The sequence below is a fragment of the Daucus carota genome, chromosome 2 (genome assembly GCF_001625215.2).
Source record: "Daucus carota subsp. sativus chromosome 2, DH1 v3.0, whole genome shotgun sequence".
NCBI lineage: Eukaryota > Viridiplantae > Streptophyta > Magnoliopsida > Apiales > Apiaceae > Daucus > Daucus carota.
The window spans coordinates 47023282-47051139 of record NC_030382.2 but is presented as its reverse complement, the minus strand read 5'-3'; the positions used below and the strand labels follow the sequence as shown (position 1 = coordinate 47051139).

General features: G+C 35.9%; 3 protein-coding genes across 5 annotated transcripts; 2 read left to right on the top strand and 1 right to left on the bottom strand.

Moving 5' to 3' along the window:
* The first annotated feature begins 52 nt into the window (after positions 1-52).
* LOC108209582 (IAA-amino acid hydrolase ILR1-like 2) lies at positions 53-8207 on the top strand. Of its 2 annotated transcripts, none has more exons than XM_017380565.2 (5): positions 53-456; positions 5498-5623; positions 5707-6021; positions 7450-7581; positions 7648-8207. In XM_017380565.2, the coding sequence occupies exons 1-5, from the start codon at positions 124-126 to the stop codon at positions 8017-8019; spliced, it is 1278 nt and encodes a 425-aa protein (XP_017236054.1). In that variant the 5' UTR covers positions 53-123; the 3' UTR covers positions 8020-8207. The 2 variants fall into 2 exon arrangements, with proteins under 2 accessions (XP_017236054.1, XP_063943921.1); XM_064087851.1 differs by having other exon boundaries at positions 7658-7797.
* A 96-nt stretch (positions 8208-8303) lies between these two features.
* Positions 8304-12948, bottom strand: LOC108209580 (DEAD-box ATP-dependent RNA helicase 22). Its single transcript, XM_017380564.2, has 8 exons — positions 12511-12948; positions 11770-12060; positions 11485-11607; positions 10958-11400; positions 10222-10534; positions 9288-9440; positions 8908-8959; positions 8304-8712 (listed from the first exon to the last, which is right to left on the bottom strand). Exons 1-8 carry the CDS (start codon positions 12853-12855, stop codon positions 8657-8659), a joined length of 1776 nt encoding a protein of 591 aa, XP_017236053.1. The 5' UTR covers positions 12856-12948; the 3' UTR covers positions 8304-8656.
* A 6461-nt stretch (positions 12949-19409) lies between these two features.
* LOC108206537 (DNA polymerase lambda) lies at positions 19410-26923 on the top strand. Of its 2 annotated transcripts, XM_064087849.1 has the most exons (14): positions 19410-19615; positions 19744-19881; positions 20547-20927; positions 21270-21363; positions 21438-21568; positions 22940-23002; positions 23361-23540; positions 23630-23683; positions 24332-24420; positions 24582-24672; positions 25093-25173; positions 26055-26122; positions 26417-26501; positions 26598-26923. In XM_064087849.1, exons 1-14 carry the CDS (start codon positions 19493-19495, stop codon positions 26694-26696), a joined length of 1677 nt encoding a protein of 558 aa, XP_063943919.1. In that variant the 5' UTR covers positions 19410-19492; the 3' UTR covers positions 26697-26923. The 2 variants fall into 2 exon arrangements, with proteins under 2 accessions (XP_063943919.1, XP_063943920.1); XM_064087850.1 differs by lacking the exon at positions 23361-23540.
* Positions 26924-27858: the final 935 nt, after the last annotated feature.

The window sequence follows — 27858 nt, the reverse complement described above, 5'->3', positions numbered from 1 at the left end:
ATAAACGTGGCCCTGCATAAACTAAAATCAGGTAGTCGAATCAAAAAGTTGAGTTTGGCCCATGAAAAGCACCTGCACATATAAAACACAGCTACCATCACAAACTCATTTCATAACAAAATTATGGCCATCCTTGTGCTACTTGTCATGTCCATTTTCCGAGCTGTGGTAGCTGCTCAAATTTCTTACAACTCCTCAGTGGTTGGTGAGATAAGAGAAATAGCAAATGACTTGCAAACTGTCCAGTGGATGAAGATGATAAGGAGGGAAATTCACAGGAACCCGGAACTGGCTTTCCAGGAGTTTGAAACGAGTCAATTGATAAGAAAGGAGCTTGATGAGCTTGGTATAGAATATGTGTGGCCTGTTACAGGGACCGGAGTGGTAGCCACTATTGGAACTGGTTCCGAGCCTTTTGTTGCGCTTAGAGCTGATATGGATGCGTTGCCTATTCAGGTTTTTTTTCCCTTCAGTCTATTGATTATAATATGTTGCAAGTATTAACGCAAAATTCTGTTATTAAAAATGAATTTTCTTGTAGTGACAAATGAACATACATAATTTAATAAGCCTAGCAGACATAAGGTAGCTAGCTCACATGTGTATAAAATGTGATGTAGCTTTATTTTCTTAATCCAATTGCATATCCTTCATTTGATTCACCAAGAATTAGCAGGCGTCAAGATAGATGAACAGAAAGTGTGATTGCCTGTGATAGGGTATAACCCGGATTGGCTTAATCTGGACCCTGGATTGGCTTAAATCCGGACCCGAGCACGATATGACCTTGGAGATGATCTCGGACCCCGGAGATGATCCCGGACCCAGACGCAACCTATCCATCCTTCCCCCGGACCGGGACACAAGAGTCCAAGCCGACACCTGAACAAGTTGCAGTCTGACATGACAAGGACAATACCCAATGCCAGCTACTGACACTATGAAGACAAACCTCATAACACTCCAAAATACTATTCCTTAGCTGACACCTGGACAGGTGTTAAGCATCCAAGCCCTACAGATGGACAGCAGGATCCAAGGTACACATCCTTAAACCCTAATCCTTGGCCTATAAATAGACCAAGGATGAGAGGCTTAAGGATCTTCTTCTCCACACTCTCATATTTCTCACACACTCTAAGCCACCATACACAGCAGCCATACACCTTCACCCACCACATATATAGATAACTCATTTCTCGTCTATATATTTTCCGACGCCTGTACTCATTCTCACGCCGGAGGCGCCGCGGGGCTCAAACCCCCCTCCGGTGTTGTTTTGCAGACACCCGTCCAGCAGCTACACCGCAGGACACCAGTACACGGCGGAGGAAGCACCGGAACGGGATTTGGCGTTATCATTTGGCGCTAGAAGGAGGGGGAGGTTGTATTCTCCGTCCTGTGGTCACGGTGCCACTGGACTCATCTTCATCAGCAAACTCCCGAAAAGGGAGTCCCGATTCAACCCTGTAAGCTTCAAAATGCACTCAAAACCCTCTCAGCCATGATTCTCTTTGTTGTGTGCATGTTAGCAAACCCTGTCTAGAAGCACCCTAACTTTGTCTGTAGTACATCAAGACACCTTGTCCTGTAGTCCCTTACACCTTTGTCATTTAACTATTTCTAGCATTTCTTGAAGTAGTAAGTTGACTATCTGCCTACACTATTTCTATCATTCCACTATTGTCTATACTGCACACATACACTTTCACCAAAAAGCAAGCATACTCTCTGGGTAGTTCTTGTTTGAGTTGTTCACTATAATCATGACAAGGGGTGGAAAAACCCAAACCCAATCAACCCGATCCGAGCAGTTCAACCCGGTGGACCAGGACAATCCACATCAGGATCTCATCTCTAAACCACTCTTGACCGGGATCAATACAGAAGAGACCCGGAGCAACCTAGACGATGCCCGGGTCACAATTGAAATGAACTAGTTAAAGTGCATCGATGTCCCGGTGACCGCAGACCATGTTACATATCTAACCAACATAGATTTGGCCGAAGCAATCCGGTTATACCAGGAACAACGAGCCGAAAACCTCAAAGGACCCAGGTTGATTCCTGATTCCGAAGACTTTGAAAATTCCCGCCAATCCCGGGGTTCCGTCTTTGACCGGATTGGTGACAAAGTAAGGTAAAAGAAGCAGAGAGAAAGTGATGCCACAAGGCGAAAGATCCTGGCCAAAAAAAAAAGAACACATCCGGAGAGAAGAAGAAGAAAAGCTAGAGCAAAAAATTCAAAGAAGGATCCAGTTATAAGAAGAAAGGCTCATGAGCAAGTCCCGCTCCAAACGATCTAGGAATGAGCCAACCCAAGAGCTGATCTAAGACCATGAGAATAACGAGTATCAGACCAATCTATGGGACATGATCCATGAGCTGTAGAAGAAAGTTAGAAGGGACTCCGGGTACGGGAGTATGATAATGAGGCACTCTCGGCTTATATTAGATGTCTTCAAGAAGCAATCAGCAAGAAGTTTTTCTAAGCAACCATACTAGTCCTGACTTAGATGAGTCCGGACTACGCAATCATACTAACCCTGATTCAATAATGAGTCCGGACCAAGCAATCATACTTGGAAAAAATTTTCTAAGACAAACAACCAAAAGGCTACCCGGGTTCACTTTTCAGTTATCTCTTACTTAGAAAAATTTTTCGAAAAATTTTTGAAGGCAAAAAAGCAAAAGCTACCCGGGTGCAATCATGAGCTATCTCTTACTTGGAAAAATTATTTTCCAAGGCAAACAAACAAAAAGCTACCCGGGTTCAATCATGATCTATCTCTTACTTGGAAAAATTTTCCAAGGCAAAAAGCAAAAGCTACCCCGGTTCAATTTTGAGAACCCGAGTACCCCGGTTCAATCATGAGCTATCTTACTTGGAAAAATTTTTCTAAGGCAAACAAACAAAAAGCTACCCCGGTCCAGTTATGACATATCTCTTACTTAGAAAAATTATTTTCCTAGGCAAACAAACAAAAAGCTACCCGGGTTCAATCATGATCTATCTCTTACTCGGAAAAATTTTCCAAGGCAAAAAGCAAAAGCTACCCCGGTTCAATTTTGAGAACCCGAGTACCCCGGTTCAATCATGAGCTATCTTACTTGGAAAAATTTTTCTAAGGCAAACAAACAAAAAGCTACCCCGGTCCAGTTATGACATATCTCTTACTTGGAAAAATTATTTTCCAAGGCAAACAAACAAAAAGCTACCCGGGTTCACTCATGATATATCTCTTACTTGGAAAAATTTTCCAAGGCAAAAAGCAAAAGCTACCCCGGTTCAATTTTGAGAACCCGAGTACCCCGGTTCAATCATGAGCTATCTTACTTGGAAAAAATTTTCTAAGGCAAACAAACAAAAAGCTACCCCGGTCCAGTTATGACATATCTCTTACTTGGAAAAATTTTCCAAGGCAAAAAGCAAAAGCTACCCCGGTTCAATTTTGAGAACCCGGGTACCCCGGTTCAATCATGAGCTATCTTACTTGAAAAAAATTTTCTAAGGCAAACAAACAAAAAGCTACCCCGGTCCAGTTTGACCTATCTCTTACTTAGAAAAAATTTTCGAAAATTTTTTTTTGAAGGCAAAAAAGCAAAAGCTACCCCGGTCCAGTTATGACCTATCTCTTACTTAGAAAAATTTTCTAAGGTAAAAAAGCAAAAGCTACCCCGGTCCAATTTTGAGAACCCCGGTTCAATCATGAGCTATCTTACTTGGAAAAATTTTTCTAAGGCAAAAAAAAAAAAAAAAAAAAAAAAAGCAATCTCCCGGACTCATGTCAAGCAATCCCGTCCGGACACATGTGGAGCAATCCCGTCCGGACTCATGCCGAGCAATCTAACCAGACTCACCTCTTGTCCGGATCAACCCAGGCCGAGGGACAAAAAGCAAAATCTCACATCCTACCCTGATCAACCCAGACGGGGGGCAAAAAGCAGAATCCCACCACTTCGTCCAGATCGATCCGGACAGGGGGGCAAAAGCAAAATTTCACACCATGTCTGGATCCACCTGGATAGGTGAGCAAGATTTCACACCTAGTCCGGGTCAACCCGGGCAGAGGAGCAAAAGCAGGATTCTTCGCCTAATACCGGATTAACCGGGATAGAGGCGCAAAAGCAAAAATTCCACCTTGTCCAGGTTAGCCCGGACAGGGGGGCAAATGAAAAACTCCACCTTCTCCGCAATCAGCCCGCACCGGACAATACACTCAACTCCCTCACACAGAAAATCTGTATAAGGGAGTGGGGGGCAAATGATAGGGTATAACCCGGATTGGCTTAATCTGGACCCTGGATTGGCTTAAATCCGGACCCGAGCACGATATGACCTTGGAGATGATCTCGGACCCCGGAGATGATCCCGGACCCAGACGCAACCTATCCATCCTTCCCCCGGACCGGGACACAAGAGTCCAAGCCGACACCTGAACAAGTTGCAGTCTGACATGACAAGGACAATACCCAATGCCAGCTACTGACACTATGAAGACAAACCTCATAACACTCCAAAATACTATTCCTTAGCTGACACCTGGACAGGTGTTAAGCATCCAAGCCCTACAGATGGACAGCAGGATCCAAGGTACACATCCTTAAACCCTAATCCTTGGCCTATAAATAGACCAAGGATGAGAGGCTTAAGGATCTTCTTCTCCACACTCTCATATTTCTCACACACTCTAAGCCACCATACACAGCAGCCATACACCTTCACCCACCACATATATAGATAACTCATTTCTCGTCTATATATTTTCCGACGCCTGTACTCATTCTCACGCCGGAGGCGCCGCGGGGCTCAAACCCCCCTCCGGTGTTGTTTTGCAGACACCCGTCCAGCAGCTACACCGCAGGACACCAGTACACGGCGGAGGAAGCACCGGAACGGGATTTGGCGTTATCAGCCTGATTTCAACAATCATTACCCAATATTAATAACAAAGTAAATATGTAGGACTACATTCATGGTTTTTATGTAATTTTTGGAGACTGGTATAGGAGAGGCTTGAGGTTTTCTGACCCAAGTTAAATTTGGCTTGGTTTGTTTTCATAGCCTACCAGTACAATGTAATAGTACCATGTAATGTATCCCTCAATGTAAAGGAGGTTGATGTTCAGTCTGAGACCAGGTCCAAGGGACAAGGGATCAGAACATCCTGACCCCCCAATATATTTTGTTGTATTCTTGTCTTGTTCAATTTGAAGAAAGAATTTAAGAGCATTTTTGTCAAGTGCCTCCACAATCATAATTACTATATTGAAATTTAGTTTTTTATGGTTTATATGAAATTTAGTTTTAACTTTTAATGTATAAATGAATTAAATAATCATGCATATTAGAATGGATATGTGGTTATTGTATTTTAGTTAGTGAACCCTCAAAAATATTTCTTGGCTTAAGCACTTCTGGAGGTGTGTGTGTGTGTGTGTGTGTGTGTTGGGATTAAGATCTCTCGTAGAATTTGAGTGCTTAAAAAACAAGCAGGAGATGGTGGAGTGGGAGCACAAAAGCAAAGTAGATGGCAAAATGCATGCTTGTGGACATGATGTTCATGTCTCCATGCTCCTGGGTGCTGCAAAAGTCCTCCAACAAATCAGAAAACAATTGCAGGTACCTATGTGATGATCTAAGAACTATGCGTGGTATTGGTAAAACTTCTTGAAGGTTAATTTCATAAGTTTTGGCATGTGTAGGGAACCGTAGTTCTCATATTTCAGCCAGCTGAAGAAATAGGTGAAGGTGCAAAACACATGATCCGAGAAGGGGTCCTCGACAATGTGGAGGCAATATTTGGGATGCATGCAGTCCTCGAGTACAATACTGGCGTAGTTGCAGCACGGCCAGGAGAGTTGTTAGCTGGCTGTGGGAGCTTCGAAGCTACCATCAGGGGAAGAGGAGGGCCTGCTGCTAATCCACACCAATGTGTGGATCCCATATTAGCTGCTTCAACTGCCATAATCAGCTTGCAGTATATTGTGTCGAGGGAAACAGATCCAGATGACCCTAAGGTTTCCTTATGCCTTTAGATTTAGTATAATCCACTCAAATTTAGTGGTCCCCTGGGCATTGTTACTAACTTTTTTATAATGCACAGCACCGCTAATTAATATATATTTTAAATATTTTTCCCAATATATACTATATATTTATATATTATTTTATATAATATGATTTTTTGTTTGGTCTATCTATTACTCAATTTACCTATATTAATTTATGTAAGTGTTTCATTTTAATAACGTGATTTTCTTTACAAGGATATATTTGTTTGGTTAGAATCACTTTGGATAAGAAAATGCAGTGGGTGTTAAGAGTGAATGTTTATTGTTGTTAAGAGCAATTAAAGTAATTAAAATGGATATAGAAAAATTAAAACGTACTATATTTGTATATTTAAAAAGTAGATTAAAAAAATCATTTTATTGTCGAAATTTGAATTGAAGTGAGTGTTGTAACGGTTAAAATAAGATATCGTGTATTTAAATATATTTTATTATATAAAGAAATATTTGCATGTTTAAAATTGGATATTTATAAATATAATTTATTATTAAAATATATTTTTGCATGTTTAGAATTAGTTTATGTAAGAAATCGTTTTAGAGTTAAAGTGTGATTTGAAGGGAGTTTTAATTAATTATTGTGAATAGTGTTTAATTTATTATGAACATTACTAATTAATTTTAATTAATCTAGATTTTGTATATAGATAATTATATTTTAATTGAAAAATTATTTATATGTTTGGGATTAGTTTGGGGCAAGTAATTGTGTTCGAGTTGAAGGGTGAGTTGTGTGTTCAAAATTTAATATTATAACTTAACATTTGATATTATTTTATTAGTGACTGACTTAGTATCGTTGAACGTTCATAATTTTTTGGTGCGGGGAATCGTATAATAATAAATTTAAATTTGATTAAATTATATTAAACAAATGATATTTTATTATTTAAAAAATATTTACATGTTTAAATTAGTTGATGTAATAAATTATTTTATAGTTGGAGAGTTAGTTGTAATTGTAAATAGTGTTTATTCACTATGAACACTGATATTTAGATATATATTTTATTAATTTAAATAAATTATATGTTTAGAATTAGTTATCATAAGAAATCGAGTTTTGGAGTTGGAGTGCGAGTTGGATTGAATATTTATAGCAATTATTATTCAACTGATTAATTAATTTATAATTCTATCTAAAGTTTAGAATTAATTGATGTCATAATTCGTTTTATAGTCAGAATCTGAGTTAAAGTGAAATGGCAGTTAGTGTTTGATTTATAGGCACCATGCTAACCAGAAAGCTGAGTTTAACTTCCACTACTAACAACTATTTCAAGTTCAGTTCCCGAGTATATTTGGGTTCGATTACTACCTCCTCTATAACATTTAAAAATATGTTTCACTCTCCTGGTGAGAATTCAAGTGCAGGTGGTATCTGTGACAATTGTAGATGGGGGAAGCACGTCTTTTGATCTCATTCCTGAATCGGCTATAATATCTGGAACCTACAGAGCATACAGCAAACAAAGCTTTTACGGGCTAAGAAGAAGAATTGAAGAGGTAATATTCCTATATATTATCTGTGCATAATCTGCATGATTATCATCTGCATAATCTGTGCATTAGGTTATTGCAGCTCAGGTAGCAGTGCACAGATGCTCGGTTGAAATCGACTTCGACGGCAAAGAACATCCCACAATTCCACCAACTATAAACGATGAAAGATTATATGAGCATGCATTCCATGTCTCAAGTATGGTTGTCGGAGAAGAGAACACACGGATATCGCGTAAATACTTGGGGAGTGAAGATTTTGCATTTTATCAGGAAAAAGTACCCGGATTTTTTCTGTTGCTTGGCATAAGGAATGAGAAATTTGGATCCATACACACTGCACACAGTCCTTATTATACCGTTGATGAAGACGTCCTTTCCGTAGGAGCAGCTATGCATGCTACATTTGCCTATACATACCTTGTTAATTCAACCAATTCATAAAAGGGTCCTGGTCCAGCAATCACGGGGATGTTTTAGTAGCATACAGGTTTTCTGCCGATTCATAAAGGATCCTGGTCCAGCAATCACATGCCGGGGATGTTTTAGTAGCATACAGGTTTTTAAGTCATTAAATGAATATCCGACAGCCATGACTATAACATTTTTTAACACTTTCAGCGCTTTTTAACCAAGTAATTAAATTGCTTTACTGTTGTTAAATGTCCCTGTAGTACATGTAAACTTATGATGAAAACACATGTAAACTTATGCTGAAAATACTTGAAGAGGAGTAAAATTACTTCATACAATATGAAATCATACAAAAAGTTGCTATGTACAACAAATAATTAGATGTCTAAATGACAGCCGTGCAAACTCCAAGTTGATGATTTTACTCAACAGGTATGCCCTAGCTTCATACAAAATCGTCTTCTTGTCCATAACAGTTCAATTTAATGTAATGCCTTCGGTGTACATGCATGTTCTAGTGCTTATTTGAGCTGTCTTTATGTGAAACCCTATGCTTTCTGGATTCTGCTCAAGCTTGATTGCAGAACAAAAGGTTTGGCACATGTGAGAATGATATTAGCCGTGTTTGTATGCCTGGTTGATTCCAACTTCATCAATGCTACTGGTATCATACTTGAATTCTTTCACGGCCAGATGATGTCGCACTATCTTTGCTGGAAAGTGCTGGGAATAAAAATTGACCAACGCTCAGTTTAATCATAATAAACCAAATTTTTTGGCCTACAAATATCTAATAAAATACGTATCGAAACTGCTGGAGATGAGATTATAATGTATGAACAAAATTTATGAAGAATTCCAGTACTACATCTGATTTATCTTTGGGATATAGGATATATACAAAATTCACAGCCTCACCTCTCTTCTTGATCTTATTTCTGAAGCTCCTTTTCCTGCTAAATGCTTTCTCCTACAACCCAGAAAAATATATTTAGCAAATCCTATACGAGGGTAACAAGTAATGATTCAAAAATGAAGGGCATATAGTATACAAGAGATACTCTATATTGAATACAATCTTCAATATAAGTCGGGTGGTAAATAAATATTAGTAGACTTCATATTGCAGGCCAAATAAGCCACTAGACAACATAAATCACTAAGAATTTATATTCTATTCTTTCTTATTTTCGAGGAAAATAATGGGAATTGCAGCCACACAACCTTGTTCTATAACATGACAGCACACAGAGTTGGTCTCCAGATTATTTAAACAAAAACTTTGAAAGAAAGTTTACCACAGGCTGACCCAGCTTCCCGGCTTGACGAACTGCAGCAACGAGATCTTTATTTGATTCTGTGTATAAACTAGTAACTAGACCAGGTTGACCTGCTCTAGCTGTGCGACCAACCCTGTGTATAAAATCCACTGCTGATGAAGCAAATTCTGCCTACAAGAAAGACACACAATTGCATTCATTGGACTATTGGATTATTGTGAGATATTATCAGATTGCCCTGATAATAAACAGTTAATTATAAATCCTACCAAGTGAGAAAACTAAACTATTAAATAATATGAAGCAAAAAACAATTCAATATAAAACAACAATGGTAAATATGACAAACGTAATATATCCCAAAAAACATAAAATACAAATGACAAACATATAGATTAAGAAGATCAAGATGTTGTTGGACTGTGTTCAACACTTCAACCTATAAGCAATTCAATTAGTAACTTCCAAAACAATAATCGCGGATATATCTTGTGGTGCCAGATTCTCTGGTTCAGTTTCTTGTCAAAGGAAGAAGATAACCATGAAATGGTCACTCTATTATGCAAGAGATTAAGAAAATGGATTGATTATGAGTAGAAGTGTTTCCTCAGACCATATTAACTATCACCTCAGCAAGGTGCTCTGATGATATATCGCAGAAGTATACATATGTAATAATATGAACTCAATCTACTAGGAGAACTATACAAAAATTAAGCTAGCCTTCCTGTTCAAGTTTTATTACTCCTCAGGACATTAAGTTTCGTGCACAACTCATACAAATACCAATTTCAGGTGTTTCATAGGCAGATTTGACATTTCGGGATGGATTTAAAGGTTGAAACTCAGGCTCATAACAGTAATGCAGACATAAATTCTAGCAGTCAAGTATTCACATAAGAGATAATTCACAGCACTGTAAAGCTGGATGATAATTTAATTATATCCTTACCTGTATGACATGAGAAACATTTTGAACATCCAGACCACGTGCAGCCGCATCAGTGCACACAAAAACACCACCTTTCTGTTGGAAATCAACCAAGTTCTGTGCACGTTCCTCCAAAGAGCCGTCTCTATGGTAGCGAAAACAATGAATACCAGCTCCCGACAAAATATTGGCAACTGCTTCAACAGCCTCAACAGTATTGGCAAACACCATGGTCCGACTTACTTCATTACCAGTGTTGGATCCTTGGTTTACAGCTTCAATGAGTATATCCACTTGTGTATCAACGGTAACTTCAACCCAATTCTGTACCAATCTTAAGTACATAGGTATACCCAGGAAAAAGGAAGATACTTATTAGAATATACCTCATCAACGAACCTATATAGTGACCTTGGCAAAAGACAATTGAAGGCAACTATATTTAAGCAACTACCAAATTTGATACGTCAAGTAGCAGCATAAAATTTGATCTAATTTTCACCACAGGTCAATTTTATTGACTTGGGTATACACGTACAATGATGTGATGCCCGTGTTCCATAGGCCAGTCATCAGAAACTAATAATGACAATACAAGTAAAGTTATACTAACAAAAGCATGAAAGTCAATCTCAAACGGCAAATAGATTATAACGAAAAGCAACAGCAACATACTTTGAAGATTCAGCGAATGGAAGAAAAGAAGAGAAAAACAGGGAAAGGCAGATAGTAAAATAATAAAAGGAGAAAGAAGCACCTTGGACTGTGACAGTGCAGATAGCTTCCACTAACCCAACTAGCATCAGGAAACATTTTCTTTAAAACTCCTCCAGCAGTTCTCTTTCCATTCTCAGGAAGAGTGGCAGCAACAAAGATGTACTGCTTACTTCGTTCATAAGTTTTTCTCACCCTCCTCCAATCCCTTCTTTTTACGACTCCTACCTCATTTTCTTCTCCTTTGTTTTGCACCACCTGAACAATCTCAGCCTCCTCCTCTTTCAGGATTGAATCAGGATTAAGATTTTCAGACTCTTCTTCTTCAAACTGTGTGATAAAATCAGAATTTGAATCTAATAATCTCTCAGCTTCAGAACTTTTCTCCCGAGATAACAACTTCTCATCGAATCGGAACATATTAATAAGTCGGATAACTTGGTTCTGGAAGCTGCCGCACAGAAGCATGTCTGCTTCATCGAAAACCTAAAGTCCATTAAAGGTAAATAGTCAAGTACTTGAAATTATACTAGTAAGAAACCAAGTTCCACCGAAGACATTGAAATTTACCACATATTTGACACCGCGCATAAAATTTGAACGCCTTCGTCTGTCTGGGTCAATAGCATAGAGATAATTAAGAAGAGCAGCTGGCGTTGATACTACTATATCTGGTTCTTCAGCTGGCCAGCCCTGCAAAAGTTTTATTTTTTATAAACAAATGACAAAGATGAAAAGGATGTTTCATAATTCATATAGTCAAGCTAAATGTAAGAAAACATCAATGCAAAGATTCCAAACAATAAGATATAATAATGAATAAGAATAATAAGACTACGAGCAAATATCTAGTACCTGTCGTCCACAAACAGCTGCCGCCCTGAGAAGTGGCTCGCCACTATCCTTGCAGATACAGTTGGCCATGCGCACAACTTGCTCACATAACATGACATTAGGGCAAAGAACAAGGGAATGCGAATGAAGCTGTGTTAATTGTCCCTCCACAGGAGTATCTTCATTAGAATTTTCAAGTGCAGTACACAGCTTGTCAATCAGCGGAACTAGGTACCCATGAGTTTTTCCACTACCCGTCTCTGCAGCAACCACTACATCATTTTTTGACTTAATAAACGGTATGCAAGCAGCCTGAATTGCAAAATCAAACTTCATTGTAAGTATCTACAAGATGATGTACATGACCATGTCACACGACTATACAAGCATAATGACCATTAAGCAATACATAAAAAGTCACAAACTTTAGTACCAACAACTAAAAGAATGGCTGACCATCACAAAGACCACACAAAAATAAACACTAAGATAAGGCCAATTACCATTCGAGTACATGTAGATTCCAAATCCATACAGCATACGTTATTCAATTTAATCTCACTACACATTCTACTAAAAAAGTCCCAACCTTTCACTAATAAACCGTAAGATATAACACCAAAACTTACAATAAAAAATCGAAAAAAAACAAATTGGAGAACTCAGCTATAAAGTTCCAATCTTTCTAACAATTTTTGAGATAAACACCAGAAAACAACACATACACATAAAGAAAGTAAGCGAGTAGTTAAAAAAAGAGACCTGAACAAGAGAGGGTCTATCAAGGCCAATACTACACAGAGCTTGAGACAACCTGTCTGAGATGCCTAGTGATACCCATGACACGTTTTTTTCAGCAAAGAATGTGCCGTCTTCTGCGGCGGCGGTGGCGGTTGAAAAGACCCTGACACGGCGGCGCGTGGAGCCAGATAAGGTCAAGACAAGTGAAGAAGAAGATGAAGTGGAAAAAGAAGATATTGTTGAAATTTGCTTAATGGGTAGTATAAATTTGGGTGCAGAAGAAGAAAAAGATGTTAACTTGACCAAATTTAGTAATGAAATAGATGATTTCATTAGTATTGGAGCAGATGATGTTGAGTACAACATTGTGTCAAAACTCAAAATCTTCAATTTGTTGCTGCTTCTTTCCTCTGGGGTTTATGAGCTTGCTGCTAAATATTAATGGCCCAAATTTAAAACTCTTATTATATGACGAGTAAATATATACTGTAATAGAATTGAGCTAAATTGTCAAAAAAAAAAGAAAAAGAATTGAGCTAAAAGAGTAAATAAATAACAGAAAGAATAAGGAAATCTTTTGACTTGTTACAAACTAATATAGAATATATTATATAGAGAGCATTACAAGAACAAAATGACTAAGAGAATAGAGAAGATTTTCATTTCATATCAAAATCACATATCTTACAATGGTTTATATAGGGCTAGAGTTTGTAGGTTACAAGTAGCATGAAAAGCCAAAGGGTGTAAAATGAAAAGCCAAAGGGTGTGAGAATTAATGGGGTAAGTTGTAAGGTTAAAAGTCATTCAAATATATAACACTCCCCCTTGGATGACTCGTATAAACAACATGCCTCATTAAAACCTTAATAGGAAAAACCCTGTGGGAAAAACCCTAGTGAAGGAAAAAGAGTACATGTGTTACACGTGTAATAAAGAGTGCATTATATCTCCCCCTCATATTAACATGACTATGAAAATCAGCATAGATCTCGAAATTTACGCATCCCAATCTTGTGTACCAGCTTCTCGAAGGAAGATGTAGGAAGTGCTTTTGTGAACAAGTCTGCTGGATTTTCACATGATCGAATCTGACAAACATCAATTTCACCCCTTTGTTGAAGTTCATGGGTAAAGAAGAACTTTGGATCGATGTGCTTTGTCCTATCACCTTTAATGTAACCTTCTCGAGTCTGGGTGATGCATGCTTCATTATCTTCAAATAAAATAGTAGGGCTTCCTTTATTGACTAACAGACCGCATGATTCTCGAATATGATGGACCAAAGACCTTAGCCAAACACATTCTCGACTAGCTTCATGTAGCGCCAATAACTCAGCATGATTCGAAGAAGTTGCGGCAAGAGTCAGCTTTGTAGACCGCCAAGATATTGCGGTATCACCATATGTGAATACATAACCTGTTTGTGATCTTCCTTTGTGTGGATCAGACCGATATCCTGCATCTGCATAGCCAACTAATTCCACTTTTGAGTCTTTAGAATAAAATAAACCCATATCCATTGTTCCTCGAAGATATCTAAATATATGTTTCACACCAGTCCAATGTCTTCGAGTTGGAGCAGAACTATGTCTTGCCAAAAGGTTGACAGAAAATGCAATATCAGGACGTGTACAATTGGCAAGATACATTAGTGCACCAATGGCACTAAGATATGGTACTTCAGGACCAAGAAGTTCTTCCCCCTTTTCTCTTGGGCGAAATGGATCCTTATTCTTTTCTAATGATCGTACAACCATGGGTGTACTCACAGGATATGCCTTATCCATAATAAACCGTTTAAGAATCTTTTCAATGTACGAAGACTGGTGGACAAAGATTCCAGTAGATAAATGTTCAACTTGAAAACCAAGGCAGAGTTTTGTTTTACCCAAGTCCTTCATTTCAAACTCTTTTTTCAAATATTCAATCGTCTCATTAAGTTCATCTGGGGTTCCAATGATATTTAAATCATCAACATATACTGCAATGATAGTAAACCCCAATTTTATCCTTTTAATAAAAACACATGGACATATTACATTATTGGTATATCCATCTTTCAAAAGATATTCACTGAGACGATTGTACCACATACGACCCGACTGTTTCAATCCGTATAATGATCTCTGTAATTTAATTGAGTAAATCTCTCGGGGTCTTGAACTATATGCTTCAGGAATTTTTAACCCATCAGGGATTTTCATGTAAATGTCACTATCGAGTGATCCATACAAGTAGGCAGTTACAACATCCATTAAATTCATTCGGAGCCCTTCTAGAATTGATAAACTTATTAAAAATCTGAATGTTGTTGCATCCATTACCGGGGAATAAGTTTCTTCGTAATCGATTCCCGGTCTTTGTGAGAAACCTTGAGCAACAAGGCGTGCCTTGTATCTCACAATTTCATTTTTCTCATTTCTTTTACGCACAAATACCCATCTATATCCGACGGGTTTTATACCTGCAGGTGTTTGGACAATAGGTCCAAAAACTTGGCGTTTTTCAAGTGATTTCAGTTCAGCTTCAATAGCTTCTTTCCATTTTGGCCAATCATTTCTTCTTTTACATTCATAGATCGATCTAGGTTCATGATCCTCGATTTCCTCAGAAATGTCAAGTGCAGCTGCATATGCAAATATATCATCCATGACAATTTCTTTTCTATTCCACCTCTTTCCTGAAATGACATAATTTATCGAGATCTCTTCATTGTCAACAATTTCAGGTGTTTGATCATCTTTGGAAGACGTCTCTTCAGTGATCATCAATTCTACGATGTCATTTGATGTTCCAGCTTTATTATCAAGTCTCCTTGTTTTTCTTGGAGTTTTATCCTTGGATCCAATAGGTCTACCACGCTTCTGGCGTGCTTTAGACTCATTTGCTAGCATGATTTTATTATCTTCTTCAGGAAGTTTAATCTTACAAGGAACATTAACAGCTGGTATATGTGACTTTGTCACATTTTTGACATCAGTAAATGCATCAGGCAATCTATTTGCGACTATTGTAGGTGGATAATCTTTTGAACTTCAAGTTCACATTGATTTGTACGAGGATCATAATGAGACAGGGATGCTGCATTCCACAAAATTTTTTGCTTTTCTTTTTCAAATTTTGTCTTATCTCCCCCTAATGCAGGAAAAACTGTCTCATCAAATTGACAATCGGCAAATCTTGCCGTGAATAAATCACCAGTCTTGGGCTCCAAATATTTAATAATTGAGGGAGAATCAAATCCAATATATACCCCTAATCTTCTTTGGGGTCCCATTTTTGTTCGTTGGGGAGGGGATATTGGAACATAAACAGCACACCCAAAAATTTTCAAGTGAGAGATATTTGGTTCTTGACCATTTACCAGTTGCAGTGGGGAATATTTATGATAAGAAGTCGGTCTTAACCGAACTAAAGAAGCCGCATGTAATATTGCATGTCCCCAGGCAGTAGTTGGTAAATTTGTTCTCATAAGTAATGGTCTCGCAATTAGTTGTAGCCTTTTAATGAAAGACTCGGCAAGACCATTTTGAGTGTGTGTGTGGGCAACAGAATGCTCCACTTCAATCCCAATAGACATACAATAATCTTTAAAAGATTGGGATGTAAATTCTCCTGCATTGTCCAATCGTATTTTCTTTATATTATAATCAGGAAATTGTGCTCGTAATCGAATTATCTGAGCAAGGAGTCGTGCAAAAGCAACATTACGAGTGGACAATAAACTAACGTGTGACCATCCTGTTGATGCATCAATGAGTACCATAAAGTACTGAAATGGCCCACTAGATGGGGTAATTGGTCCACATATATCTCCTTGAATTCGCTCCAAAAATTTTGGGCATTCAATGGCAACTTTCACAGGAGATGGTTTTGTTATCAATTTTCCTTGAATACAAGCAACACATGAAAAATCTTTGGACAATGGAACAATTTTATTTTTGAGCGGATGTCCATTTGAATTTTCAATAATTCTTCGCATCATTGTTGAACCCGGATGGCCTAAACGATCATGCCATATAATAAAATTTCTCGGGTCAACAGAACTTTTATTAATAGTCATATGTGACTCAACTGAATTTATGAAAGTATAATATAATCCAGAATTATATGATGGGAGTTTTTCTATCACATGTTTTCTCCCTGAGACTATAGTTGTGATACATAAATATTCATTATCACGTTCATTTGTTGTCTCAATATGATAGCCATTGTGGCGTATATCTTTAAAGCTCAAAAGATTTCTTTTTGATCGGGGGGAAAACATTGCATTTTCAATCAATAAACATGCACCATTAGGTAGCATTATACTTGCTCTTCCGGAGCCTTCAATTATATCTGATGCACCCGATATTGTATTAACATTAGCTTTGGCTAATGTTAGATGCGAAAAATATGCTTTATTTTTCAAAATTGTATGTGTTGTTGCACTATCCGCCAAACAAAAAGATTCTTCATCTTTCATGTCACATAATGAAAGGCTACCGGCCATATTTCTTCAAAAGAAAAATATATAAATATTTTAGAAAATAAAATATTTGAAATAATTTAAACAGAAGGAGATTTCATAATATATATTCAAGCAATCATTTCAGAGTTCGAATGGAAATATTTTTATATTCAATAAGCAAAGCAAGGCTTTTAAATATATGATTTAATTATCGCCACCATCAAATTCGGTCATCTCCACATTCACATTTTCAAAGAAATCACTAATTCTGATGTGATCCTTTAGGGCATCACATTTTTCTTTGGTTTCTCCTCATTTTTCCTCCAATTCTAGAGGTGAGCATTTTTTTTTTAATTTTATTAAAAAATGGAGAAACTGTGGTAATCATGACCTCGACCATGCCCAAAACCACAATCACGGGCATGTCCATGACCACGTCAAAAGATCTTATTATTATTATTATTTTTTTACAGTCATGAATAGACACAACATTCACTTCAGGGAATGGTGTTGAACCAATCGGGTTCATGGTTTTGTTCATCAAGGAGCAATACTTAAAATAAGCTCAGAATATTTTGTGAATCCACGTTCACGATATTGTTGATGAAAGAGAATGTTATTGACGGGGAATGTGGAGTTTGTTTTCTCCAACATATCTTTATCAGTGATATTCTCGCCACACAACTTTAGTGGAGATCTAATTTTAAACATTGCAAAGTTATACTTGCTCTCACTTTTATAGTCTTGCAAGTGCAAGTGATGCCAATCATAGCGAGCCTCGGGAAGTATCACTTCCGTTTTTTTTTTTGTGTTGTCATATTTTTCTTTCAGATCCATCCAAAGAGTGTGGATCTTTTCAAAAAAATCATAGCCTTTGCTTTATCTTACTCAGAGGCCTTATTTTCCTCATTTGTTGTGTCACCAAGGCTCATGGCACTTAGATGGATTTCCACATCCAAAATTTATGTCAAGTAATATTTTTTCTTTTTTTTTCGGGTGACATAAAGTACATTGAACTCAAGTTTTATAAGATTTGATATTTCAAATACTAAAACAAATTATCTAGAGAGTAAACATCAAGGTAAGATTTTAATAAATTTATTATGTATATCACAAATAGGTCTATACTAATTAACCAAACATCCTATTTGTGATAAATACCAAAAACACATACTCAAAAATCACATGCTCAAATATCTTAAATCTCCCAAATTAAGAATAATATCAAGAATAACCTCAAAACATATTAATCCAATATCATAAATCAAAGAATAGCAATTTACTCTATGATAAGTCATAATTCTATGATAAAATCAAATCAGATCAGTTTCAAAGAATGTCAATTTACTCTATGAAGACGATTTCATCTGGAAAAGTATAAAACACGAAAAACGTAGAATATTCCGAGATCTTTTCAGAATGGTAAAGCTCGTTAAAAACGAACAAGTAACGAATTCAGAAAACGAATATTTGTGGACTGCAGATGCAAAATCAGCTTCTGATTATGATAGTATTTTGATATTTAAGACATCGAAATCACAGAAGATCGAAATGGAGTGTAAAGACAAAAAGTAGATATCGAAAAGAGGTTTCCAGAATGGTATTGCTCATGATATTTGGAAAAATATTCAATTTACTATGAATTTTAGAAGTGACAGCATATCAACTTGAATCATACAATCAGATTACACAAAATGCAGATTTTGACATACTTACGAGCATATTATAGAAATATGCGAAGAAGAAAAATTGTAGAGGATCAAAAGACCTTTGCAACGAATATAAGATCAATGTATTCCGATGAACAATGAACCAAATACGAAATTTATAAGACTCAAACACATAATAAGCACATAAAGATCATACTATTTGCAAGCAAAACAAAGTAAACTACAAGAAGTGTACTTACTTGATGGGCAAAGCGAAATAACAAGATTTTCGTAGAATCCTTCCACTTCTTGGATTTCCAATACCTATTTACACTATCGTGCTGATAACGTGTTACAAACTAATATAGAATATATTATATAGAGAGCATTACAAGAACAAAATGACTAAGAGAATAGAGAAGATTTTCATTTCATATCAAAATCACATATCTTACAATGGTTTATATAGGGCTAGAGTTTGTAGGTTACAAGTAGCATGAAAAGACAAAGGGTGTAAAATGAAAAGCCAAAGGGTGTGAGAATTAATGGGGTAAGTTGTAAGGTTAAAAGTCATTCAAATATATAACATGACTCGTTTATTTTTCTGAAACAAATTTCTTTTATCGTATTCTTTAATTTAATAAATAAAAATTAATTTTTACTGTTATTTCTTTAAAAGTCAAACTTCGAAAATCATTAAAGAACTGTTGATAAATAGTATTTTTTAAATCCTAGTTGAAAAGTAGGCTTATTTATAGTACTATTCATATCATAAATCATTATTAAAAAAAAAAAGAAATTGATTTCACCCAAACATAGCCCTAATAGTTACGAGACTGAAAAAGGGAACTGACCGACTCTACAAAACAAATTGATACAGAACTAGAGCAGTTAAGGAAAAATGGCGCCAAAGATGCATCGGCAACGCAAGAGAAATCAATCTCCGCCGCGCGATCCTGCCGGAATATTCGCCGGGATGTTTGTCTTCTTAATAGAAAATGGCGTCTCTAAACTCAGACTACAGGTTCTCTTTCTATTTCCCCTTCTTATACTTATAACTCATTTTTTAGTTTTCGAGATGTAATTTCTTGTCGTACGAGACAATGCTTTGATATTGACTTGTTTACTCATGTTTTTATGAGGTGGTTGTAGGTATGGAAGAAAAAATTGTATCAAATGGGAGCAAATGTGGATGATAAATTCTCAACAAAAATCACTCATGTTTTCGCTAATGACCTCGATTCGCTCCTTCAAAAACTTGGCCGTCTACAAGTCTCCCGCTTCAAAGGAGTCGGTTTTTTGTTCAATTGAATGTTTTCTGTTTCTCTTCGTTCTTATTAGAAAAATCACGTAGTAAGGAACTTAAACAGAATATATGCAAAAGCTAAGATAGTTTTGATAACGCGTACATTATTATTCGAAGTACTAGCCTAAGAACAACTTCGAAGCAAAAATTAGGGCCACGATAGGTTGTGAAACGAAATATAGTAAAGGAAAAACGAAGCATGCTTCATACTGTATTCCTTCTAGTTGTATTCATGAATTATGAGCCTAAATAACTTTTATTGTTTTACGTACACACATAAATCATTGTTGCCTACTTCCCTGGACTATAAAATAAAAGAATTTCTTTTTGGAAGATTTGCATATCATTATTGAGCAGGCGAGGCATGCAAATTTTGAGTGATGAAGTCTTCTTCTATACAGTGATGTTATGTAATTTAAACGTTATTTAATAATCTGATTAATACTGAAAGAATACATCATGATACATAAGATGTTGCTCTCGTGAATGTCTTTTGACTTGTTTACTCTTATATGTTTTATTTTTGTGTACACAAGGGTACTTGCTTTACCATTCATTTGAAGTGCTCTATTCAGTGTTGTACGCATTATTATATGGGTGTTTTGCTAGGTCTCATTGTCTCAAAAAATAATTCAATGCTCTCTTGCAGCTCATTCTCCGTTATCAGTGGTTAGAGGACAGCTTGGTGTTAGGTGAAAAAGCATCTGAGGATTCTTACATTTTACCAATAGATAAAGAAGAAAAATTGTCCAGATGTACTGTGAGGGAAAAGTCTGGCCCGGTAGCTGGTGAATCTTTCCCTAAATCAGCTAGTGCAGCTGATTCTATCCACAATGAGAAGCTCCGCACCGAAAAGGTAAGTACCTCTTCAGAGGACTTGAAAAACACTTCTGCAGAAGAAAAGGAGAAGATAATACAAAATACGGTATCTGAGGCATCCAACAGCAGCAGCAAATCTGATGACTTATCTCACTATATCAGTGCAGAAGAAACTCACAGTCCAGACTCGTCTGATGTTGACGATAAGAATGTAAGATTGATCAACTTTTTTTGGTTAGTTTTTGCAGATTCTGGACTATCTTGTCTACCCCATAACTACTTACCTTGTTTTTCTTCTTCTTTTTCCTGCTTCATGTTCAAAATTATCTATTTTGCAATGTTCTGATTTAAAAAGGTAAAGGAGTGTGGTTCTCATGGATTTGGGTTTTTACCCATCTATTGTAATATATATTTCAATAAATATACACACATACGCAAACATGCACGCACACACGCACTTTTGGGTATCGGCTATATATGCTTTTGGGGATCAGTAATGTATGCATTTATACTTTATAATTAGTCTTGATTTGTATATTAAATATATATCCAGGCAGGTTCATCAGAATCATCACTGGTATATAATCCTCCTGATCTGAACAAGAATATTACTGGGATATTTGGAAAACTTATCAACATATATAGAGGTATCTTCCCACTTAGAAACTTTTATTTGGAACTCCGTCTTAAGTTTCTGGTGACATGCAACTGTTTTCAACAGCCATGGGTGATGATCGGAGGTCCTTCAGCTACTATAAAGCTATTCCAGTTATTGAAAAGTTGCCGTTCAAAATAGAAAGCATGGAGCAGGTGAAGCACTTGCCTGCCATAGGAAAATCAATGCAGGACCATGTGAGTGACAGGTTTTTCAACAAATTTTCTTTTGACCTAACTTAACTTCATTGGTTCTCCAATCTTTAAAGTCTGGGAGGAGTTACTTCTAATTACAATATAACATTGATCACTTGTGAAATCATTTTTTTTGCCTTAGATGTTATTATACCTTATAGATTCAGATTTGGACACTGCATTAAAATAAAAATTGATGGTTATATTTGCTCATCTTGCCATGTGATTGTCAAAGTGTATAACTTGGCACAGTCCAAGCATGCAAGAGCCTGCCTGCTGACAGTCACTAATTTCTCCCCTTCCCAATATTCCTAGTAGAAAGCGATACATGCATACCGACAACTACATATTAGTTGTAGTGAGTAACCCAAATATATAGAGTTAAGTTCTATGGAGTACACAAAATATTGGAGTAATGGAGTACAAGTCTTAATTTTTTAGTTTAATCATAAATAATATATTTGATTATGCAAATTTATATCCAATCTATCATTTATAAGTTGTCTTGCACATAATTGTCTATCAATCGTTAATATCTTTCAACTTTAACAAGTATTAACATTATTGTTCTGCTTATTAGTTATATTGCAGAACATAGAGTCCTGTAATTTATAAAAGTCATTATTCTACCTTTCGATTACAATGTTTATGTTGTAGAACATAATGTGCAGGTTATTAAATGTTTACGAATATTATTGAACAAAAAAAATTGAAATTTAGATGAATAGATTACATTTTATCCAACTTTGTACTCCAATACTCCAATATTTTGTGTACTCCATATAACTTTACTACTCTATATTTTATACCAAAACACAAATACATACACTTGAAAATTGGAATGGTTCAGGAGCACAAAATCGAAGAATTTTTGATGTTTTATGTCAAGAGAGTATCTGTGGCTGTGTAAAGAAGAGAGCATAGTCAATTGGAAATAATGAGAGAGTCGACAATTTGGGAAAGGGGGAAAAGGGGAAGACCGAAGAAAATAGACGAACTAGTTCTGCATGACATGTTCATGCACAATCAAATTAGGAGAAGGAACTTAGAGCAGGGAAGAAAAACAGAATGCTGGAGAAAGTGAACAGAACTGGGTAGCGTACAAGAGGTTAATGCTGTTGCAAGATAACTATTTGCTTTATATATGTCGCGGTCTCTAATCTCCAAGGACTCGAGGAGCCTGTATTGGAACTTTCAATTTATGTGTGCTCACATTAATGCCAGGAAAAAGTTGATCAAATAACAGATAATGTATTCACACGTTAGATATTTATTGTAAGTAGGAAAACACACTGTATCAGAAAATCTATGTCAATGTAATATTGGAATATGTTATCGAATACAGTGTGACATTTATGCCATCTTTGTATCCAGATCCAGGAAATAGTGACTACTGGTAAGCTATCCAAGTTGGAGCATTTCGAAACTGATGAAAAGGTGAATGAAAATTTCTCTAATTACAATATTACTATGATGTAGTACCATCGGAAATGTTTAGATTTTTTTGTCTATGTATGACTATGTGTCATGTGACATCACTCGTATATGCCAATAATTGATTTTTATATAACATTGGTTGATGATACTAAGACTAGGTTGTTGGAAAGTGCATATTTTCATGCACTTGCTTTCCCCTCATTCTTATTTTAAAATCTCTCTTCCTATTATTTTCCTCGATTATAAATTTGTGACGACTGCTGGATAAAGTTTGCAACTATGTTGAATGGCCTTTAGATGTTGCAGGACTGTTACAGTTTGCAACTAATTTAGATGAAATTGGTGTTCTATCTTTCAGGTGCGTACGATTAGTTTGTTTGGGGAAGTATGGGGTATTGGTCCAGCCACTGCTTTAAAACTGTATGAAAAGGGTTGTCGAACTTTAGATGATCTGAAAAATGAGTCTACATTAACAAATGCACAGAGGGTAGGGTTAAAATATTTCGATGATATCAGAACAAGAATCCCACGTCACGAGGTCTGATGCATTTTAACTTGACTAAATAGTGTCATGGCATTCTTAATGCTTGTTAACTAACTTGGCATGATAAATGCTTGTTTTTATAGGTTCAAGAGATGGAGCTTCTCTTACAGAAAGCTGGAGAGAATGTTTTACCCGGGGTATGAACTATTACTACTTCACTAATGTTTTACGACTTCGAAAAATCTAGCTTGGCTGTTGTAGTCCTTTAGTACCAAAGCCAAATATAATAATAGATTTGATTTGTTATATGTTTTGGACACAATCATATGAAGAAACAGGAATAATGGCGTGATTGCTTCCAAATGAAAATAATTGTATTTCATATCCCTGAATGTTTTTTAAGGAGTTCTATTTGGCCTGATATAATATTTTACGAGGGGATTCGATTTTGTAGGGAATGCATGTATTCCTCTTCAGTATATATCCTATAAGAGGCCTTGCTTATGAGTAGAATTGTGTGTGTGTGTGTGTCTTAGGCCTTGCATACGACAACCTTAATAGTTGCTGCAAAGATAGGTTATTCAATGTGAAGAACATCAGCAATGGAAATTACAAATATTTAGGTTGATTGATTGCCCCACGACGAGATCCTGCACTGGGGCACACAACTATGTAATTTGACTTTTTTATTTTATTTTTATTTTCCATCAAAGGTCCACTTAAAGCCTGAAAATATATATAATCTTCATACAGTTTTTGTAAAAGGGAAGTGTCTAGCTTGCTTATAGACACTGATGTGCATACTGAGGAACATCCTTCACCTCTTATAATTGAATCCCGTGCAGGTGGTGATTTTATGTGCAGGATCATATAGACGCGGAAAGGCTTCTTGCGGAGATATGGACATAATAATTACTCATCCTGATGGGAAAAGGTATTCTAATATCTACACTTACTATGGTTCTCTTCCCTTTCTGCAGAAAAACAGAAAGTCAATCCCATATCTGCTTGGATTCTGCACATAAGTTCAGAAGTTCATGCTCTCTGAAGCTTCTTTTGCAGTAAATTGACCAGTGAGCTTCATTTTTCTTCCAGTCATATAGGTTTTCTATCAAAATACATAAAGCATCTGAAAGATCTGAATTTTCTGAAAGAGGATTTACTTGTTGGTATTCACAGCGAGGAGGTACTTTTTCAGTTCTCTTCATGTATTTTTAGTTATTGGACATAATGCTTAGCTTGAAGAGTTGTGCAGATAAACAATTTATGGGCAACTAGGACAACTTACAAGAATTTTATCCTAAAATGCTTTCGTGATCAAGAAAACACCATTCACCAACAGTCAATAACTTGCTAAATTATCTTTTGAGTATAATAGGACAACATATCATCCATCAGAATAGCAAAATACATATATTCAATATTGTCTGTGATTCTCATGGGTCTTTTATATAAACATTTAATCATTATTGACTTTCCTGGTATCTGACCTCTATAATTTATACCATAATATGTTTCATAGCTTGCTCTGTAGACTGTAATGTGCTATTGAAGTTAAACTAATTATCAGTTACCCTCTTACAAGTTTTTCTTTCTCAATTTACAGGGTACTGACTCAGGAGTTGACACCTACTTTGGTCTTTGCACGTATCCTGGGGGAGAGTTACGCCATCGCATTGATTTAAAGGTATTTAATTCTTGAGTTAATTGCAAAATGCATCCTTTTAGTTCGGGTAAATTGCATTTTATTACTTAAAGGTTAGATAATTGCAGAGTGCATCTTTTAACATGTTTTGGCGATGCACCTTGAACCCTTCTGGCCAATTTTTGTCTATTTTAACCGATCAATGTGGAATTTAAGAGGGTGAAATAGACTTAAGAATTAACTAAAATGTAATGTTACGGGTTCTTAAGTCTGTTTTACCCTTTTAATTTAACATAGTGATAGGTCAAAATGGGCCAAAAGGGTTCAACATGTGGCGCTAAAATATGTTAAGGGGTGCACTCTGCAATTATCTAAAGTTTAGATAATAAAGTGCAGTTGGACCAAACTAACGGGATGCGTTTTGCAATTAACTTTAAATCTTATATAGTTTTAGTTCATACTTATAGATACTCCCTAATTCTTTTAGAACATTGTCATCATTCATCAAGGAAGAATACTGAAAACAGCACATCCATTTCTTGAATAATACTTCTTTATTTGAGGTTTGTACTATATTCAAAATTCTTCATAAATGATCTACATTTGTAAGTCATTTTTTTTTGTGGGGGGGTGAAAACTGATGGTCACATGCCTTTGTTCATCATCATCCACCTGGGACTCTGGGAGACATGAGTGTTTAGAGGTTAGGTAGGAAAAGAGATTGTTTGAAGGCCTGAAGTATACTGCATCTGAATTCATTTTTATCATCTTTTCCTCTTGTTAGTTTATATGCAATTGCGACTTCAGTTTGTATACCATTAGTTAGGAGCTAATTTTCAGCATTTGTTTTAATGTTCTTTGAATATTTTAATAAATTCAATGCTACTAGAAAGTGATCTCTGTTATTTTTCTTTTACTTTTAGGTATACCCCAAAGACATATATGCATTTGGGTTAATACAGTGGACAGGGAATGATGTACTAAACAGGAGGTACATTGACTGCTTATTTAACACCTAACTGTCTATTCGAACATGTTGTATTGTATGTTCCCTCTTATATACAAAGAGTCTGGATATCTGTGTGATATTATGAAATTAATGCATGTAATATTTGGTTTGTCTTCAAGGCATGGATTAGCAACAATGAATATTATTCGTGTGTGTGTGTGGGGCTACATGCACCAAGGGATGTCAATTATTAGATACTTTAACCATACAATGAGAGAGGGAAAACTTAAATGATGTCTTGGGAGTTCACTTTCTCATATGAAAGTATGGGTGCAGGCTTAGGTTAATAGCCGAGTCAAAGGGGTTCCGGCTTGATGATAAAGGACTCTTTCCTGCAACAAAAAGTTCCGGAGGCAGTCGGGTAATATAATGCTTTATGATGTTTTTTCTCTTGTTATCCAGCTTTGCTTGAATTATATGTTTTGACTGAGGAGGGCATTGCCTTAATATTGTGCAGGGCGTCAGAGCTACTGCAAGTTTGAAATTCAAAACAGAATACGAGGTTTTTCAGTTTCTTGGCTTTCCTCGGTTGAAACCAACTGAAAGGAATCTCTGAGACATTAACAGATCTTAGTCTAGGCAAACCTGAAGTTTTTGTAACTGTAAAAAAATCCTGGGGTGTAAAATACAAGAAGTCTATGAGACGTTAACAGATCTCAGTTTAGGCAAACCAGAAGTTTTTTTGCTGTATAAAATCTTGGTGTGTGAAATGCAAGTGAAAATTCAAGTCCTATATGTATATGTATAACCAGTAAGTATTACATGTCAATGTTTGTTGAGGAAGCATTACTGTTAAAAATGAAAATTCCTGCTAAATTTATATATGTATCAACTAAACAAAAGCAGCTGATTCGTAATTTATTGTTTAAATTTTAACATCATTTTATAAATATTTTAGTATTAATTAGTTGAATTTTAATTAAATTGTATTAACCAACTGATTATACGGAAAATTTAGCTTTTACAATTTATTATCTGTTTATAAATATTTTTATGTTATTAATATGTGATAATTTATTAGTCAATTAATTTTGAATCATATTTTTCATATTTCGTATATCTTCTTATATATAAAAAAAGATATTTATCGTGTAAAATTGGATATTTATAATTTTGTCTTTAACATCATTGTAATTTTTTATAAAATATTATATGATAAAATATCGTAATGAGTGTTTTTGGTATTTAAAACTATTTAACAATGTAGGATATTAGACGTCTACATGTTGTAGAATTGTAGTTTGAGAGAGAGTACCAAATCAAAATATATACTCCTTCTGTTTTGAAATATAAGTCGTTTGATTTTTTTGCACGCGTTTTTAAGTCGTTTGACCACATGCTAAAATTCATTATTTTTGAAATTTTTCTTTTTTGAATAAAGATATTATTATTCAGAAAAAGAAAATTTCAAAAACAATGATTTTAAATATGCGGTCAAAAGACTTTAAAATACGTGCAAAAAGTCAAACGACCTGTATTTCAAAATTAAGGAAGTAACTACAAATTTGGACTACAAAATTATACTCATTTTGGCTACATATTATAGATAGTTGATGTTAGGAGGATAGAATAACAGAGAAATAAAGCATGTATTCTCTTTTTAAACAATTTGGTCCTACCAACTTCAAAACAACAATAAACATATGGTTACAATAAACATATGGTTTAAAAGCCGTTTGGTTAACAGTCATCTATAAGCGATGAATTTCGTTCATTCC

What these genes read in the sequence shown, in the direction of transcription:
- LOC108209580 (XM_017380564.2), bottom strand. Translation starts at nt 12,855, where the DNA reads ATGTTGTACTCAACATCATCTGCTCCAATACTAATGAAATCATCTATT. An exon ending in CAGCTGTTTGTGGACGACAG is followed by an intron (nt 11,608 to 11,769) that starts GTACTAGATATT and finishes AAACTTTTGCAG; the next exon opens with GGCTGGCCAGCTGAAGAACC. An exon ending in GGAAGCTGGGTCAGCCTGTG is followed by an intron (nt 8,960 to 9,287) that starts GTAAACTTTCTT and finishes TCTGGGTTGTAG; the next exon opens with GAGAAAGCATTTAGCAGGAA.
- LOC108206537 (XM_064087849.1), top strand. Translation starts at nt 19,493, where the DNA reads ATGGCGCCAAAGATGCATCGGCAACGCAAGAGAAATCAATCTCCGCCG. An exon ending in ACTTATCAACATATATAGAG is followed by an intron (nt 21,364 to 21,437) that starts GTATCTTCCCAC and finishes TGTTTTCAACAG; the next exon opens with CCATGGGTGATGATCGGAGG. An exon ending in AAAGTTCCGGAGGCAGTCGG is followed by an intron (nt 26,502 to 26,597) that starts GTAATATAATGC and finishes AATATTGTGCAG; the next exon opens with GGCGTCAGAGCTACTGCAAG.
- LOC108209582 (XM_017380565.2), top strand. Translation starts at nt 124, where the DNA reads ATGGCCATCCTTGTGCTACTTGTCATGTCCATTTTCCGAGCTGTGGTA. An exon ending in TGGATGCGTTGCCTATTCAG is followed by an intron (nt 457 to 5,497) that starts GTTTTTTTTCCC and finishes AAAAACAAGCAG; the next exon opens with GAGATGGTGGAGTGGGAGCA. An exon ending in AAATCAGAAAACAATTGCAG is followed by an intron (nt 5,624 to 5,706) that starts GTACCTATGTGA and finishes TGGCATGTGTAG; the next exon opens with GGAACCGTAGTTCTCATATT.